This window comes from Barbus barbus, assembly GCF_936440315.1.
Source record: "Barbus barbus genome assembly, chromosome: 45".
Taxonomy (NCBI): Eukaryota; Metazoa; Chordata; class Actinopteri; order Cypriniformes; family Cyprinidae; genus Barbus; species Barbus barbus.
In genome coordinates, this window is record NC_136723.1 from 23,720,369 (window position 1) to 23,739,944 (window position 19,576).

A 19,576-nucleotide genomic window follows, 5' to 3' on the forward strand; every position below is an offset into this window, starting at 1 on the left:
CAAAATCTAGATCCAACTCCTCCCACCTTACATTTACCTGAACCTACCCGGCTCCACCCCTGATCCCGAAACCCAGCCGTCTCCACCCCCTGATCCCTAAACCCACCCATCTCCACCCCTAAACCTACCCGTCTCCACCCCTAAACCTACCCGTCTCCACCCCCTGATCCCTAAACCCACCCATCTCCACCCCCTGATCCCTAAACCCACCCATCTCCACCCAATGATCCCTAAAGCCACCCATCTCCACCCCTAAACTTACCCGTCTCCACCCCCTGATCCCTAAACCAACCCATCTCCACCCCTAAACCTACCCGTCTCCACCCCCTGATCCCTAAACCCACCCATCTCCACCCCCTGATCCCTAAACCCACCCATCTCCACCCAATGATCCCTAAAGCCACCCATCTCCACCCCTAAACCTACCCGTCCTCACCCCGATCCCTAAACCCACCCATCTCCACCCCTAAACCTACCCGTCTCCACCACCTGATCCCTAAACCCACCCATCTCCACCCCCTGATCCCTAAACCCACCCATCTCCACCCCTAAACCTACCCGTCCTCACCCCGATCCCTAAACCCACCCATCTCCACCCCTAAACCTACCCGTCCTCACCCCGATCCCTAAACCCACCCATCTCCACCCCTAAACCTACCCGTCTCCACCCCCTAATCCCTAAACCCACCCATCTGCACCCCTAAACCTACCCATCCTCACCCCGATCCCTAAACCCACCCATCTCCACCTCTAAACCTACCCATCTCCACCCCTAAACCTACCCGTCTCCACCCCCATCCCGAAACCCACCCATCTCCACCCCTAAACCTACTCTTCTCCACCCCTAAACCTACCCGTCTCCACCCCCATCCCGAAACCCACCCATCTCCACCCCTAAACCTACTCTTCTCCACCATTAGATGTAGATCCAACCCCGCCCCTGGATCTTTGTTCTGCAGTGAGGGGCTACTGTCAAGGTGTGCAAATAATAAACTTTGCGTAATGCGTCAAGTCCACAGGTTTGTCTTATGCAAATATGTGTGTATTACGATTTACCATATTACATTCTTCAATCACGTAGTGTCGAATTAACATAGACCACGATGTAGAAGGAGTTTAACAGAAGTGCATGTAAATAAAAGCTCGGTGGGCAGGAACGATGCGTTGCGTAATCATAGCTATATTCATTTAGCATGGATACCAAAGCAACTTTTTTTTAAAATACTGGGCGTGGATGAGGACCACAGACTGGGGGACTGTCTCGTTTTATAAAAACCATGAAGGTCTGAAGGTCTGCAGATGTGCTCTGGAAAAACTTGCCTCTCCATCACTCTACTTCCGCATCAAACATGCGTTTAACACTCAACATGTTCTGCTGAGCACACCAACATTGAAGTAAATGCTATTTGCATCGGTTTGCATGTTTTCAGCATTAACCTCACAGAAACATCTGCTTGGGACGCAGCAGCAGACTGCAGCGATCATATGGAGGGGAAAATGGACATGGATGATGTTTCTCCATCCCAGCATCAGCGGGGCTTGTGGAAATCCTTCCACGGCAGACCCAAACTCACTGGCAGCCCCAAACTGGGCAAAAAGGACCGAAAGCAAGAAAGCGGGTTTTGGATATTTAAAAAGAAACGACCAAATGGTTTGGACAGAGCGGTGTCTTCGTCTCAACCCAATCTGCACAGCGCGACAGCCGCTCCGGATGGTGGTGAGAGCGGGAGGACGCGCCGCGCCGCGCCCGAGCTGAGTGTAGGTACGGCGGCCGTAGCAGCGGCGTCGCTCGGTGCGGAGATCCAGATGTTGAAAAGAACCGTCAGCTCCAAACCGACGCTCTCCCAGTTGGTGCAGTCTCAACATAAACCTGCTCTGAAAGGGTCCACGTGCACTGATGATGCTGTGATGAATGGTAACGAGGAAGAGCTCAATAAAAGTGTGGTAAGACGATTTATGATCTTTCAGACGTTTTTGCCATTGCACTGCAGTAATAAGTGATGGATGCAGTTATCTTTCACACATAGTTTACGCTCTACATTCACATTCGCAGATGTCTAGAACGTATTGACTTAAATAGATTGTTTTAGTTTTAAATACAGCGAACTGTCCACAACTGGAACAGTTTTTTGATAAATTTGTATAATAACTTAGATGGATGCATTTAGCTTCCTATATAAATGTATTAAAACATATTTAGTGTAATTTCTATTTGTTAGTGATAGACTTCTGTTTGCTACTAAATAACAATAAATTAATTTTCTTATAAGAAACATGATGAATTACAGCAAAGCTGGAAAACCCATGTTATATTAGTTTAAGCTGTTATATATATATATATATATATATAACCTATTAGTCGATTTGTTATAGGTGAATCTTGATCAAGGTGTACCAAGTCAATCTCAAACATCCCCGCTTGAAGCGGACCACAAATGAGCATCATGCTTCAGATAGACACCATTTAAAAGCAGATTAATACACAGATCCGTTAGATCCATGCAGCAGGATGATGTTAGAGAAATGGAAACATTTCCAGAATGACTTAGATTGGGTTTGAAGGGCAATCGACCAGTAACCCTATTTGCCTCATTTTACCTGATGTCCCACTTTTGCTGAACCCACCCTACCGACTGCTTTGAATACAACCAAACAAGAACAGAATGATTTTGACACTGTAATAATTTTTTACATTGCAAGTCCAAATTAGATGTCATGCCTCCAATTATCAGTAGACATTATTTTTTTTGTTGTTGCATGCATGCTTGTGAATATCTTTGCCCTTGTACATACCCATTTTAAGCCTATATGCACACCAAGGTTTACCTGAATCAGGTGTTTTTGTGCAAGGTCATTTTTACATTTGTAGATGCAAAGCGATATGTTTGCATAGTCAAACTCATGTCAGATTCCCATTCACACAAGGACATGTGCCAGAACGAGCTTGTGTCAGACTTTTTTCCGCAAGTTTTTCTTTTAAAACTGTAAAGTTTGGTCTTGACATTGAGTTTTGTCTACAACTGTTAGTTTCAGTCATGCTGGCACTGTACAGTTAGTTCTCTCTTATCAGGGTGTTTGCCAAGCTAGTTTGCAAGAAGAGGAACTTGCCTAAAAGTGAAGACACACAAACACATATAACAGGCTTAACGCCAAACACGGTGCCAAGAGTTGAGTAAGTCTGCAGAAGTGAATTATTGTCCTTATTAGTACATTTTATATTATCGGTTGTCTATGTGCATCAGATTTTTGAGATCCATGAATACAAATGAAAAGATTTGTATATAGAGTTGTGTATGCACATATCTCAAAAAAACAAATGAGATCTTCTGCTGTTGTTTTCCTGGAAGCACCAGTGGTGTGTTTTGTTTAAAGCGATAGTTTACCCAAAAATGAGATTTAACTCAAACTCAGGTTGTTACAAAACTGTATGTCTTTCTTTCTTCTTTATGACACAGAAAAAGATAGTTTGAAAAATGTATTTTATAGAAGTGAATAGGCATGTGTTTCAGTGTTAAGTGTTCATTTACATGCATTCATCTTATAATACAGTGTTTTCAGAGCGGCTTGGCTCATGGTTAAAGGATTAGTTCACCATGTTGTTCCAAACCCTTAAGACCTTCGTTCATCTTCAGAACACAAATTAAGATATTTTTGATCAAATCTGAGAGCTCTCTGACCCTCCATAGACAGCAATGCAACTGCAATATTCCCAGACCCAGAAACGTAGTAAAGGACATCGGTATAATAGTCCATGTGACATCAGTGGTTCAACCATTATTTTACGAAGCTACGAAAATACTTTTTGTGCGCAAATAAAACAATAACAACATAATTTATTCAACAATTCTTCTCCCCTTAGTTACCTTCTGTCTTCTGCCATTTTGGAGAGTACCCCAGAACGTAAACAATGCTCAACGCTCACACATGCTGAACGCTCATTACGTTTATTACATTCTGGGGTACTTTCCAAAATGTTGAGTCTTATGGGTTTGTGAGTAATTAATGGCAGAATTTTAATTTTTGGATGAAATAACCCTTTAATGCTGCTTCCCGTGAACTCCAAATCTGCAATCACTGAGAGTTTAACGGGCATTTGGGAATGCATTATTTATTTATTTTAAAATAAAAACAATAAAACACTTGCTAAAAAAAGATTTGATATTTATCTGTTTACTTGCATGTCTTGTGACCATTAACTGACATCAGAGACCAACAAAATTGCAAATGTGTTGTTACAGTATTGAAATATTAACTTAAAATCTCATGGGAGCAACTTCAAGTAAATATTTGATGTCTAAGGGGTTTGGCTGACAAAAAAGTTTGTGAATCCCCGCATGAGAAAAAATAAAGTCTGATGTGAAGATTTGTAAACAGTGACAGGATTTAAATTTTTAATACAAAATGGCTTTTGTGAGCAAGAAACCTTGAGCAATAAAGTTTTCGACTAGACATTGAAGTTAAGTGTACATATAGCTTTTCTGTATGCATGTCTATCCCAAGCCATTACATCACTGGCTTACAGCCTCCAACAGTGCAGCAGAGATTAGAGTCAAACAAACAACACGGCCTGGAGCTTACAGTTCCTCTGGATCCTACTGGTGCTATCTTTACTCCACTGCATGTGTGGACTTGACAAACAGTTTTGGTATGGAGCTGCGTGAGCTGTCTTTGTGGTTAGATGAGGAAGGCATTTGGGGAGGTATGAGATTTGATAAACAGCAGCATGCCTTTCTTAAGAAATCTGTGTCTCAGGATCTGGCAGAGGAGATGATTAATCTGGTCAGGAGTAACTTTGCAACTCAGATCAACTCCTCTGTGTCATAGGCGCTGATTTGGGTGAGCATGTTATTGTTTAAACTCATGGTATGTGGGAATTGCAGTAATGCTGAGCTATCTACAGGGTTTAGTAAAGTATATCTGACCAATTGATCATTTTAGCCATGCTCTGCTTTAAAAAAATGAGCAAGACCCAAATGTTTTCAGTCTACAGCAAAACTAAAGGAATTGGCCTTACTGTTCCAGTACTTTTGGAGGGCACTATATATTTTTGTCCAACAGTCACAAACAACATTCAGATATAATATTATCTCAATTCTAATAATTGTAATAATTTCCATGAACTTTTATCCAGGTCACAAATGGCTGGAAATGGTATGAAATCATGAAAAGGGTGGTTAAGATGATGTTGTTTTGCTCTGATACAATTGAACTGCCACTTTAAGGTCATAATGAAACTGCGGGTTGAGTATCGTAGCTACAACATTTCTAGACGCAGGTCACGTTCAGTGACTGCTCAGGGCTTAAATACTACATAACAGACCAGACACGCATGAAAACAACATTAAACAGATCACATGTTTCCTGTCTTACAACTTCACACCTAATACAAGGGCATTTGCACACATCCCTTGAGGCCCCTATAATGGACCCCAGAATTTCTGTTTATAGGCTGCCTCGCTCACAAACAGGAAGTGGCTCTATAACTTTAACCACCATACTGTCAACCTCTACATCTTCCTGTTAAACCCTTTGGCAAGTTATTCAAAAATATTCTCTCTTGCTAAAGTTCTCACATTGTTTCTACTTTATGGAGCAGGAGGGAGCTTATTACGAGACGTTGATTTATTGGCACAATCAACATGAGCTACTTGTGCAAATCTCAATAAAGATTTTCAGTGCTGAACCAACTTAATATTTTAAGGCAACCAGCTTCAGAAATCAGAGAACTCAAAAATGCCTAAAAATTTTAAGTTGGCTCAATTTTTTTTTTTTACAGTGCAATGTCTTTCTCCTTAGAAGATTCGCTCTTGTAATCACCTCACAGCGGAGGTGAGACGATGGATATCTTTGCTTACAGAGATGCTCCGAACAGAACAGAGGATGCTGAATTCATCTTAGAGAGGTCTTATAGAGACCGTGGAACAAGGGCTGGTTGATTCATTGAAATGATAAAGCCATCTCGACATGCAGTGTGATTATCAAATCGCAAAGGCTGTGATTTAATTGTGTGTTAATTGTGTGTCTATGGAGGGTCAGTTAATGCTTCTCCACACAAAGTCCATCTCTGCATCTGCTCTGAGTTTTATCAACAAAACAGAAGCTCTAGGGCAGGGGTTGGCAAGTAAGTTTGGCATCGGGTCAAAAAAAAATCACCACTAGATGGCGGGCCAGAACATATTCAAAGGATAATTTAAGATATTAATTGATGAAAAATGCAACCAGAATTGCCTGTGACTGACTGTTACAATGTATTTTGTAACTGGTAATGAGCTGTTACTCTGTGTAAAATCCTGCGACAGTCAATAACAAAAAGCCACATTTGTGTATGACATCAGAGTATGTGAGCGGAGTGGAGCATCAACAATTTCCACGCTCACTGATATCAGAAAAACTGCTCCGCGTCTAAAGTATTTCAGTATGTTTGAAATATCACAGTTCTAAGCCCGTTTCCGCCACTGAATAAAAAGTAAACAAAAAGGTTATTGCGACTTATCTCACAATTCTGCCTTTTTTTCACAGAATTGTGAGATATAAACTCGCAATTGGGTGTTATAAAGTCAGAATTGCGAGTTAAAGTCCAGTTTTGAGGGGGGTTTATATCTCAGAATTATGACTTTTTAACTCGCAATTGTGAGTTTATATCACGCAATTCTGAGAAAAAAAAAAGTCAGCTGTCAGCTGAAAATATTCAGAAGGAACAAATAAATTCCTTGAGAAATATAACTTCCGGCTCATGTCCATTGCAGTCATCATAGCCTTCACATTCTTTCTGATTTGAGTGATCCTTTTCTATCAAGCTAGCTAAATATGTTTAACGTGTGAATTCTTGCTAAATATGCAGTTATATTACGGGTTGTTGGCATGAATTGTACTCGTGATGGAGCGAGTGAAAACCATGACGCTCCGACTTTTAAAAAGTCCGCTCCTCATTCCATTCAAAATCACACCGCTCCACTCGCGCTCCGCTCACATACTCTGATTGTGAGTAACTGTTGCTGTCACGAGAGATCTATTTCAGAACCAGCCGCTATCAAAATAATCTGGCTGCGGGCGCGGGCCAGATATTATTGCTAGCGGCCCACTTTTGGCCCTCGGGCCGCCTGTTGCCGACCACTGCTCTAGGGCTTCCTGTGGCATTATGTCAAAAAGTTTGATGGGTTAACGTTTTAAAATGAAGAAAATAATACAACCAAAATATTTGTAATTAGTGGTTGTACTGTAATTAAAAAATATATTAATTATTATTATTATATTTTATTAAATACTTGATTTTGTTATTTTACAGGATTTTTAAATTACCATAATAATATTGTGTATTTTGTGTATATTTATTAATAATCATAATCATAATAAATTTTCCTAATCAAAATAAACCATCTTCTTAATTATCAAAAAATATTTTATAATCAAAGTGATATATTTTACAGTTGTACTGTAAAATAAAATTATTATTTTAAATTATATTTTTATTATATACTTGATTTTATTTTACAGTGAAAATACAATCGTAATATATTTTATAGTAATAACAATAATCATAATAAATCATAATAAAATAGTAATAATCAAATCTTTTGGCCAAATATTTGAGCTAAAAAAAAAAAAAACACTAAACCTGGATTTTTTTATTTTTTTTTATCACATTTTAAGTCACAATGAAAAAAAAATTATTTTTACAAATTTTTTTTTTTTTACCCTGTCAAATCGTGCAGCTCTAGGTGGAACCACTATAAACTGGATATTCATGTGTGAGTTCGGGGCGGGACTATCTGTTTGCCTGACCAATTATCATACGATGTGATGAAACCTGTCATTCATTATATTTGGAAGTCTGTTCTGTTTTCTGTTTGATTTTAGTGATGCAGAAATGATGGAGGAAGATAAATATTGTATCTCTAAATTTAAATCAGCTATAAGAACTTATTTATCTCAGACATGACACCAGGATGTTGTTGGAGGAATCCCTGATCTAATAACAATATCCTATATCCTTCTTCTTTCCAATCCTGCCATCAACAGGATGTTTAATAGGCCCTAAAGGTCCACAATGCAAATCATCTGCTTTCAGCTGACACTGCAAACACACTTAGTGTGTGAGAGAAATGTGTTTCTGACCTCATCCCTCACTCAAGAGTGAAAAAGAGGAAGTAGAATGTGTGTGTTGCTTGCCAAATATTGTCTGTGTTTAAGTGACATAATTAATGGTGCTGTGTTTTCAGAAGCCACAAAATATTCAACTTTGTCACGTAACTCGTTCTGCACAATTGGCGCTACAGATATGCTTGTTGAAGAGAGGGATTTGCTAATACTTTCAGACCTGTGATCAGACCAGCTGCTTTTACTTGATGACTTATTGAAGAATCGATCTGAGCCCATATCTACACCAGAATATCACAGAATATCATTTAACCTGGGCCAGTAAACAACTTCCCTAGTGACACCTTAGCAACCATATTCTGTAGAACACATCCTAGCAACACCTTAGCAACCACATACTGTAGCACACACCTTAGCAACCACAGAACACATTAGAAACACCTTAGCTTCCACATACTGTAGAGCACACTCTAGTAACACCCCAGCAACCACATAGAATACACCCAGGACACCCTAGCAACACTTCAGCAATCACATACTGTAGAGCACACTCTAGTAACACCTCAGCAACCACATAGAATACACCCAGGACACCCTAGCAACACTTCAGCAATCACATACTGTAGAGCACACTCTAGTAACACCTCAGCAACCACATAGAATACACCCAGGACACCCTAGCAACACTTCAGCAATCACATACTGTAGAGCACACTCTAGTAACACCTCAGCAACCACATAGAATACACCCAGGACACCCTAGCAACACTTCAGCAATCACATACTGTTGAGCACACTCTAGTAACACCTCAGCAACCACATAGAATACACCCAGGACACCCTAGCAACACTTCAGCAATCACATACTGTTGAGCACACTCTAGTAACACCTCAGCAACCACATAGAATACACCCAGGACACCCTAGCAACACTTCAGCAATCACATACTGTAGAACACACCCTAGTAACACCTCAGCAACCACATAGAATACACCCAGGACACCCTAGCAACACTTCAGCAATCACATACTGTAGAGCACACCCTAGTAACACCTCAGCAACCACATAGAATACACCCAGGACACCCTAGCAACACTTCAGCAATCACATACTGTAGAGCACACTCTAGTAACACCTCAGCAACCACATAGAATACACCCAGGACACCCTAGCAACACTTCAGCAATCACATACTGTAGAGCACACTCTAGTAACACCTCAGCAACCACATAGAATACACCCAGGACACCCTAGCAACACTTCAGCAATCACATACTGTAGAGCACACTCTAGTAACACCTCAGCAACCACATAGAATACACCCAGGACACCCTAGCAACACTTCAGCAATCACATACTGTAGAGCACACTCTAGTAACACCTCAGCAACCACATAGAATACACCCAGGACACCCTAGCAACACTTCAGCAATCACATACTGTAGAACACACCCTAGTAACACCTCAGCAACCACATAGAATACACCCAGGACACCCTAGCAACACTTCAGCAATCACATACTGTAGAACACACCCTAGTAACACCTCAGCAACCACATAGAATACACCCAGGACACCCTAGCAACACTTCAGCAATCACATACTGTAGAACACACCCTAGTAACACCTTAGCAACCATATAGAACACACCCAGAACACCCTAGCAACACATTAGCATTTTCACTGAGAAACTGCTAGTATTTTTACATATAATTGTAAATCAATAACAAGTAATATGAAATTAAACATGACATTTTGAAATAGAAAGACTGCAACAGTATTTTTAATGATCTTTCTGTTTTTAGGCGGTTTTTAAGCACTGTCAGATGTGTGAAGTTGACATCACATGCACAGTTTCACTTCCTATGCAAAAATTAGACATTGATAGCTAGTTTAGTCTCCTGTGACTCTCGCTTTTTAGTTTATTTGCAGCTTATTCTGTTCAGGAACTGGTTACTTAGACCGGAAGAGATCATCTGACTGACATAAAGTGACCAACCACAAGTGAGAAGACGAAGTAATGAAGCGGCATGCAACAAAGTAGAAGCTTATTTCACTAATGAACATCTCCACAAAAGGGTACAAGGAAGAAATTGGTAGAAAATGAGTGCTGACTTTGTGAAAGTATGAAAAGTGGAAACACATTATTCTGATTAACTGGGATTGCTTCACATTGTGCCTTGTGCATTTTTTGCTTTTAGTGTGGACAGATAGATGATATTACACAACACTGCTATAATATTTCTATATAACAGCCAAAAATATGATTGAAACTAGTAAATATGTTGTAATGAACCCAAACTATTAGAACAGAATAATACTTGGTGTGTATAAGAAGAGCTCAGTGTTATGTTCTCAGTGCTGGTTTTAGACCACCAGTATATCAGTTGTAAGCATCATGCAACATCCTGTTACAATTTCAATCATAAATTCCCCAGGAATATGTTTTCTCATATGAGCACTTTTGTGTTAGTTAAAAGGTTTAGCCTTAAATGTTTGAAGAGGTCCTGTCAATCAAGTTTTTGGGACAATGTCTGTTTTCTTCAGGGCATTAATGCAGCTGGTAATGGTGTTACACAGCCTTCACTGCCCACTTCAGCAATGTACCAGTTAGACATCGTGCTGAAAAAAGGAAATAACCTTGCTATTCGAGACAGAGGCGGTAAGACCTGCATCTCTCCTGCTCATGTTATCTCCACTAAAACCACTGTCAGGAAATGTGTGTTTTACTTTTAATAAGATGTATTCATATGCTACTTAAAACTTATGTTCCTTCTATGATTTGCTGAAATGTGTAATCAATTTCTTTTTTTTAGATTAAAATGCTCTTATGTTTCAGGAACAAGTGACCCATATGTGAAGTTCAAAATAGCCGGCAAAGAAGTTTTCCGTAGTAAAATCATCCACAAAAACCTTAACCCGGTTTGGGACGAGCGTGTTTGTCTGATAGTGGACAATTTGCATGAGCCTCTGTATATTAAGGTAAAAATACTTCTTTTTCTCACAGTGTTTATGGATGCTTGTTACCATTATAGTACATAGTATGAATCCTGAATTAGTTGGTTCATTTTAGTGAATCAGAAACATGCTGCTCGCCCGGCAAAGTCTGGTTTCTGTATGAATGACTCTTATGAGCCAGTAGTGAATCAGAATCATATATCTCGACCGGTGTATTCTGAAACCCAAATTAATGATTCTTACGAGGCAATTCATTTTGGTGAATCAAAAACTTACTGCACGACTGGTGTAGTCTGGTTTCAGAATAAATGACTCGTATGAGTCGATTCATTTTTAGTGAATCAATTCATATTTTTGACCAGTGAATTCCAAAACCCAAAGTAATGACTCTTATTCAGCGAATCGTTTTAGTGAATCTGCTTGACCACCAGTGTGGTCTGAATCCCAAATGAATTACTCTTATGAGCCGGGTATTTTTAGGGAATCTAAAACATTACAGTGCAAACAATATACACTGATTCCAGTGCAAATGACTCTTTTTAGTGAATCAGAAACATACTGCGTGACTGCTGTAGTCCAATTCCTGAACAAACAGCTCTTATGAAACAGTGATTTTTATTGAAGCAAAAGCATTACAGCATGAACAATGAAGACTGATTCCAAAACGAATGACTCTTATGAGCCTTTTTTTTTGTGAATCAAAAACATACTATGTGACTGGTATGTGCCAATTCTGAACAAATTACACTCATGAGCCAGTTCTATTTAGCAAATCCAAAACATTACAGCATGAACAATGTAGATCGATTTCGAAATGAATGACTCTCATGAGCCGGTTTGTTTTAGTGAATCAAAAACCAAGTGCAGGACCGATGTATTCTGAAATGAATGAATTCACTTGTGAAACAAAAGCATTACAGCCTGAACAATGTAGATTTATTCCAGTACAACAGACTCTTAGGAGCTGGTCCTTTTTATTGAATCGACAACAGTAATCAATCAGTCATTAAGAAGTCATTCTAGAATGACCTCTGATATTTCTTCCTAAAGAATTTTCCCTGTTGCAATCTATTTTAGGTGTTCGACTATGATTTTGGCCTTCAAGATGATTTTATGGGATCAGCGTACCTGTACCTTGATTCTCTGGAACTGCAGAGGTATTGTGTTTTCATCAAAGATATAAGAATTCAACAGTTAGTGTCAAATTAATACATTTGCAATCAGCATAAAAAGGTGTTATTATTGTCATAATATTAACATTGACAAGGTCAGTTTTGCTAATGCTTTGTTGTGATCTAAGAGTTTATTCTGACATCTAGTGCCTTGAATGAAGCATTATACAAATGCAAAAGTTTTCGGTTAACATTATCATTTTAGGTAGATCTAATTAAGTTTTAAAACATTTATCAAAAAGATTATTCACTTCTTTAAGTGATGAACTACAACACTACTTTTAATGGTGGTCATAAGAGGTCATGTTTTTGTTGTAGGCCTCTTGATGTTCGGTTAGACCTTCAAGATCCTCACTGCCCTGATCAGGACCTGGGCTCTCTGGAGCTGGCGGTCACTCTCTTCCCAAGAAGTACAGAGGACAGAGAGGCCCTCCGACAGGCGGTAAGACTCATTTGGCTGATTAATCTTATTTTATACTTGGAAAAGTTGGAAAAGATTCAATCTGCTGGCAAATTCTCTGCATGCTTCCAAAAAGATTTCATTCTCACTTGTTTACAGACCTCAAATTTATTTCACACCTTTCTCATGAGACTGTATAAACTATTTTTAGCTCTCAGGAAGTGTTTAGCAACCACATCCAGTCATCTTGTTTTTGAAGAGCATGTGAATCATGCAACCGAAGTAGATACTGTATCTGTTTACTGTAAAAATCCTTTCAAAGGTTTGGGGTTATGATGTTTGTTTTTAAAGAAAATAAAACTTTTGTTCAGCATTAAATTGATCAAAAGTGACAGTAAAGACATTTATAATGTCCCAAACTATTTCTATTTCAAATTTCTGTTCTTTTGAACTTTCTGTTCATCAAAGAATCCTGAAAAAAGTGTCACAGTTTCCACTTCAATATTAAGCAGCACAACTGATAACAAAATTAATCCAAAATTAATAATAATAATAATAAATGTTTAATGAGCAGCAAATCAGCATATTGTAATGATTTCTGATCATGTGACACTGAAGACTGGAGTAATGATGCTGAAAATTCAGCTTTGATCACAGAAATAAACTACATTTTAAAATACATTCAAATAGAAAACAGCTATTTAAAATTGCAATGCTATTTTACTATTGTAATACAATATTAATGTTTTTACTGTATTTGAACAAATAAATGCAGCCTTGGTGAGCAAACGAGACTTCTTTTAAATAGATTATAAAATCTTACCAACCCCAAACTTCTGAATATACTGCCTAGCCTACTATTTTTTTTAAAAACAGTATGCATTATGCATAATGGACATTTCAAATAGTACTATTCTACTCTGTGGTCACATGAGCTACTATGTTGCATTGAGTTAAAATGGTTATTTTTAATCCATTCTGTGTAAAAAAAACAAAACACGGATGATCAAGTTAGCAAAACATGCTCAGTTAGTTTACAGAAAAATTGCATACTGTACAAAAATTAGTATAAGTATTATGTTCAGCTAGTCCAAAAAGCCCATCATGACTCTTGAGAGACACTGGGATGATGGGATGTTTGTGCTGTCTGCATAATGCTGAAATGACTTTGAATTAGACGTTAGAAACCTGCTGCTGTCTGCAGGCGGGCGGAGAACCCATCGAAATTCACATGGTGTTCCAGCAACAGATGAAACGGCAGTCTGATGGGCGTCTTTGATCCTCAGGACAGACCATAAGAACAGAAGATGCGTCTCTTGATCAGATTTAGAGATTTAGCTTCTCATCCAATACAAAAGTAGTCTTGGCAGTAATCAAAGCGCACCCACCTCCATCACGGCCCCCTGAATATACAGTTACGCATATGACCTGCTCTGTTGTTTTTGTAGACCATGCTACTGAGGAGAAGCTGGAAGCGATGCAGTAAGGTAAAAAAGCAAGAGCGTTTGCCCCCAGGTTCTCTGACTAGCTGCTGTGTAAACTGTCCCACACACACACCGTATTGGGTTTATTAGCAATGAACATTTTGTAGAATTTTGCAACATGTTCAAAGAGAAAATGGTTTGTGTGCCAAATGCCCTAAATGTCAGCACTGCAGCAGTCTGGTCAGAGGATGAGTTTTATCGGTACGGCTCCATTAGTTGCGGCAGACGTGCATCTCTCGGGGTGATGGGCCATGCTTTTTTGTAGACATTTGCATTTTATGCTTTGGTGGCCCAGTCATTCATGGTATATGTGAAACCATTCCACATTCTTTGAGTTCTTTCCCCACTGAGGAGTCATTTCATTGTCTTAAAGTACCCCTATTATGGATTTTTGAAAATGACCTTTCATGCAGTGAGTAACACAGCTCTAATGGATGAAAACGGCCTGCAAAGTTTTAAATCTGAAAGTGCACCGTGTATAAAGTTATTGTCTCTCAAAAGAAAGAGTCGACTCTGAATCATTGAAACGAGTCGTTTTTAAAACGAATCCCAAGCCGTTTCATGTTGACGTCAACATGAAACATTAGCATATTGTCCGCCCACTTGTTGGCCTTTTCGCTTTGGGTTGAATGAAAATGCAAATTTATTCTTTGCCACTAGGTGCCGCTCTTGGAGCGGTAAAATAGCAGTTTTCCCAGTAACGCTGTACACAAATCAGCACGCGCTCAAAACACTGCTTTATCAGGCATTACAGGCGAGATGAAATTAAAATGAGACCAATCGACCAATCTCCGCAGATTAGCGTCACGCAAAGAAGGGGTTTGGAAAAATGAATCGTTAAACGAATCGTTTGGGAGTCATTGAGCAAATAAGGTAAAAATAAATGCATATTATAAGGCAATGAAAGTGTTTTTTGACCTTGCATGCATGTCAACCTGTTGTTGGGGACTCCCAAACCAAAATATGAACCTTTCATAACCCATAATAGGGGCACTTTTAATGGATTCATCTAAAAATCATGTACTATACTGTACTCTGCTGTTCAAAAGTTTGGGGTCAGTAAGATTAGCCTCTTCTGCTCACCAAGGCTGAATTTATTTGATCAAAAATACAGTGAAAACAGTGAAATATTATAACAATTTAAAATACATGTTTTCTTCTGGAATATATTTTAAAATGTAATTTATTCCTGTGATGAAAAGCTGAATTTTCAGCAGTCTTCAGTGTCACATGATCCTTCAGAAATCATTCTAATTTGCTGATCAAGAAACATTTCTTCTTATTATTATTATTAGTTTGCCATATTTTTGTAAAAAACAAGATGCATTTCTTCTTTTCAGGATTTTTTTGATGAATTGAAAGTTCAAAACAGAATTGATTTTGCAATGTAAATTGTAACATTATAGATGCATTTACTGTGATTTTTTGTTAAATTTAAATTGCATCCTTAATAAAAATAATTGATTTAATTAAAAAAACAGACCCCAAACTTTAAAACAATAGTGTACTTGATGCTCAGATTGTTCTTTTTGGAGCTTTGCAGCCACGTTCACCAACCACTTTGTATACTGTATAGACAATCTGCTTTTGTGTCCAAAAAATAATGTTTTGAGCAACATGAGGGTGAGTAGATGATGACAGAATTGTCCTTTTGGACTGAAGTAACCCTTTAATGTCCTGTGATGTGTGTGCGGAGCGCAGCAGCAGCAGCAGAATCTCCGGCTGTCGGACATGCACAGAAAGTCTCAGCTGTGGAGGGGCATCGTGAGCATCAGACTCATCGAGGGTCGTAACCTCATCCCCATGGACCAGAACGGCCTGAGTGACCCTTACGTCAAGTTCAAACTAGGCCCTCAGAAGTACAAGAGTAAGGTATGAGCGAACATGCATGTTACTGTGTGATCTCTTTTTAAATATCTCTGGACTCACTATCCACGATTCAGCCATTATTCCAAAGAAAAAATATTTGTTCCCCACCTCTGACAGAATTTTTTTTTCTGATGTAACCAACCACTCCCTTCAGCCAATCACCTGCAACTCATAAATAACCTGTTATTCCCTGGAACCGTCACAATATATATATATTAGGGCTGTCATTCGATTAAAACATTTAATCGCGATTAATCGCATGATTGTCACGAGTTAACTCGCGATTAATCGCAACTTAATCGCACATTTTTATTTGTTCTAAATGTACCTTAAATTAATACTTTTCAAGTTTTTAATACTCTAATCAACATGGACAAATATGAATGCTTTATGCAAATGTATGCTTATTATTATTGAAACCATAGTCAACACAGAGCATGAAGACTAGACATGTTTCAAAGTTCATAGATGTTTTTCAAAGAACTTGTTCATGTCTATTAGACACACAAAAACAATAAATACCAGGTTCCCATTACTTCTCTTTCTTTGCACTGAGCAATTTACTAACCTGTTTACATTTTTGCAGACAGAGCAGCTCTTCTTCTGAACATGCAAAATGTATATTTATTATTTATTATTACAGTTGTTTCCCTCTCTGTGCCCACATACTGTATTTTGATGAAACTAAATTCTCAATAAAACTGTTTTCATTGGTATATTTTACTGTTTCTGTTGTCAGACAACGGAATGAATATGAAATAGTGACTGAATCGCGACCCATTAAGACAACATAACCAGCTCTCACTTCTAAGATATTAATCTGCACAAAAATCCTGATAATCGAGCCGTCGTCTGATGAAATCAAACACACATGAGATAAAGACAATAGCTGTGCTGTGATTTCGGCTATATATAATCATGCATTAATAAAATTAGTGCCGTTAAAATGAATTTGCGTTAACTTTGACAGCCCTAATATATATATATAAACATGTAGTCATAAATACAAACTATTTTACTTATATTTTAATTGTTACATTTTTGTCATAAATTAATAATAAATATAAAATAATTAAATAATAAAAAATAATGTGTTTGTTTTGTCAACATAAACAATAAATGAAAATTAAACAAAATAAATAATTGATTTAAATAAATAAAATTAAATAATATTTGTATTTATTGATACGTTTTTCATTCATTAATTTATCTCAACATATGCATATCATCATGACAGCCTTGTTGTCATATGAAGGACACTTCAGTATACACGTTTCAGCAGACACAATAACAATACTGTCTGCTAAAACTGTTTCTAAGAACACTATTTCTCTGTTACTTTTTCTCCTCTTCTGTACAAACAGACAATTCCCAAGACCCTCAACCCTCAGTGGAGGGAGCAGTTTGATTTGCATCTGTATAACGAGGAGGGAGGCATTCTGGAGATCTCCGTTTGGGATAAAGACATTGGAAGGAGAGACGACTTCATCGGCCAGTGCGTACAATTTCCTACATATCATTTATTCACGTTATCAGTATGTCTCTTACCTGGAAATCAAACCCATCAATACGCCATTGCTAGATTTACAAGAAGTGCATGTGTTTAACATATTTCAGGTGTCAGCTGGACCTGTCCAAGTTCAGCAGAGAGAAGACACATAAGCTGGAACTTGAGCTGGAGGAGGATAAAGGGTCGCTGGTACTTCTGGTGACTCTGACCGCCACAGTCGCGGTCTCCATCTCTGACCTGTCTGTCAACCTACTGGACAACCCAAACGAACGCCAGCAGATCATTAAGAGATATGTAAGTGTGACGTCCTCACAGCCAAACAGGGTTTTTTCTTCACAAAAGGGGTCTATGACACTGTACAGCAAGTGTTGCTATTAACTTGTCTAACTCTAGAGGGCGCTTGACAACTCTATCCTCCATTGAGCCGCATTCAAATCTCAGTATGGTTTTTATAGTATTTGCCATTTAAAAATAAAAATCTGGCTCAACAATGTCTTGAAATTAATTTCTTATTCAGTATTCACATCTGTGATTGGCCTATCCTGTCCAGCGCTGAGAAAAACCAAGACAACACAATCTATGTGATGCTTCAGAATTATAATAATTAACATCTTAATCATGATATTAAGACTTTATTAGCTATTAAATATAAAATGCAGAGCTAATATTATTTTAAATATAAAATAAAGTGCAGTGCTAATATTTGGGAATATAAGTGATCAAATGTACTTATCAAGCACCACTTTCTTTATTATTATAATTATTTATTTTTTTGAAAGAAAGTAATGTTTTTATTTGGAAAGGACACATTAAATTGGTCAAATGTGACAGTAAAGACTTTTATAATGTTATAAAAGATTTTTATTTCAAATAAATGTTATTCTTTTGAACTTTAAATTCATCAAATAATCCTGAAAAAAAAAATAATTCCACAAAAATATTAAGCAGCACCGATCTTTTTTTTTTTTTTTTATTGATAAAAATAATAATAAATGTTCTTTAAGCACAAATCAGCATATAAGAATGATTTATGAAGGATCATGTGAAACTGAAGACTGGAGTAATGATGCTGAAAATTCAGCTTTGCATCACAGGAATAAATTATATTTTAAAATATATTCAGTTCAAAAACAAGTTTTTTTAAATTGCAAAAATATTTCACAATATTGCTGGTTTTACTGTCCTTTTGATCAAATAAATGTGCAAAATACAGCAGAAACTGTTAATGCTCTATTCTGCAGTACACTTCTGTGACCAAAAGGGGGCGTAAAATGATCACAGTCCAGTGCACTACTGGAGTAACACTGGCCTCCTTCACAACTGGACGACGGTGGAGTAACTCACACCAAACAAAGACAGAGAGAGAGACATCTCGCTGCTCTCGGAGCTGTCTGTCCTCTCTATTCACGGTTTGTCTTTGTCATGTCACTGTCCCCCGGAGGGCCGGTCACTGAACCGCTTACAGAAACTCACCACCAATGCAGACTGACCTTCTTTCATAACAGCTGCATAATGAAGATGTATTCGTGAGAGCCACCAGATAATCTGGCGTGGCGGCTCAGTGTTTTTGTCTCAATGTCCACGGCCGAGTGGCTTTGACGTGGACACAAAACTGCTTGCGGACTCTGACAGGGGATTAGAGAAAGTTAGGGCCAAAATAGAGCTGTCAGAAACATATGGATGTATTGCTGCTCGGCAGATTGTGAGCTTTGAATGTGGTCATGGGCCTCCGTGATGCGTTTTTGTTCTTTTTCAGAGTCCACTAAGGTCGTTCTTTAACCTGAAGGATGTCGGAGTCGTGCAGGTGAAGATCCTGCGGGCCGAGGGGCTGATGGCTGCTGATGTCACAGGTAAAATCATATGTCACTTCCTGTATTCATTTGTGCCCAGTGGAACGATAACCAGGATTCTTAGTTTCTTGAAAAAACTGAAGTTATGAGGTGATTTTAAAACTATGGCCTGGAAAAGTCATGGAAATGTATCTCATTTGTGTAGTAAATATGTGACCCTGGACCACAAAACCACTCATAAGTGTAAATCTTTCCAAATTGAGATTTATACATCATCTGAAAGCTGAATAACTCA

At 38.3% G+C, this 19,576-nt stretch overlaps 1 protein-coding gene across 2 annotated transcripts in view; it reads left to right on the forward strand.

Moving 5' to 3' along the window:
* Window positions 1–979: 979 nt before the first annotated feature.
* The window catches only part of LOC306864366 (multiple C2 and transmembrane domain-containing protein 1-like), a 34,526-nt gene continuing 15,929 nt past the window's right edge, over window positions 980–19,576 (forward strand). The window contains exons 1-9 of one of the 2 annotated variants that reach the window (XM_079408357.1): window positions 980–1,944; window positions 10,646–10,760; window positions 10,938–11,080; window positions 12,134–12,213; window positions 12,547–12,670; window positions 15,814–15,984; window positions 17,346–17,476; window positions 17,599–17,785; window positions 19,248–19,341. In XM_079408357.1, coding sequence (XP_079264483.1) covers window positions 1,486–1,944; window positions 10,646–10,760; window positions 10,938–11,080; window positions 12,134–12,213; window positions 12,547–12,670; window positions 15,814–15,984; window positions 17,346–17,476; window positions 17,599–17,785; window positions 19,248–19,341 — 1,504 coding nt within the window. In that variant the 5' untranslated portion in view covers window positions 980–1,485. The remainder of the gene's footprint in view (window positions 1,945–10,645; window positions 10,761–10,937; window positions 11,081–12,133; window positions 12,214–12,546; window positions 12,671–15,813; window positions 15,985–17,345; window positions 17,477–17,598; window positions 17,786–19,247; window positions 19,342–19,576) is intronic. The other variant, XM_079408356.1, reaches the window with a different exon arrangement.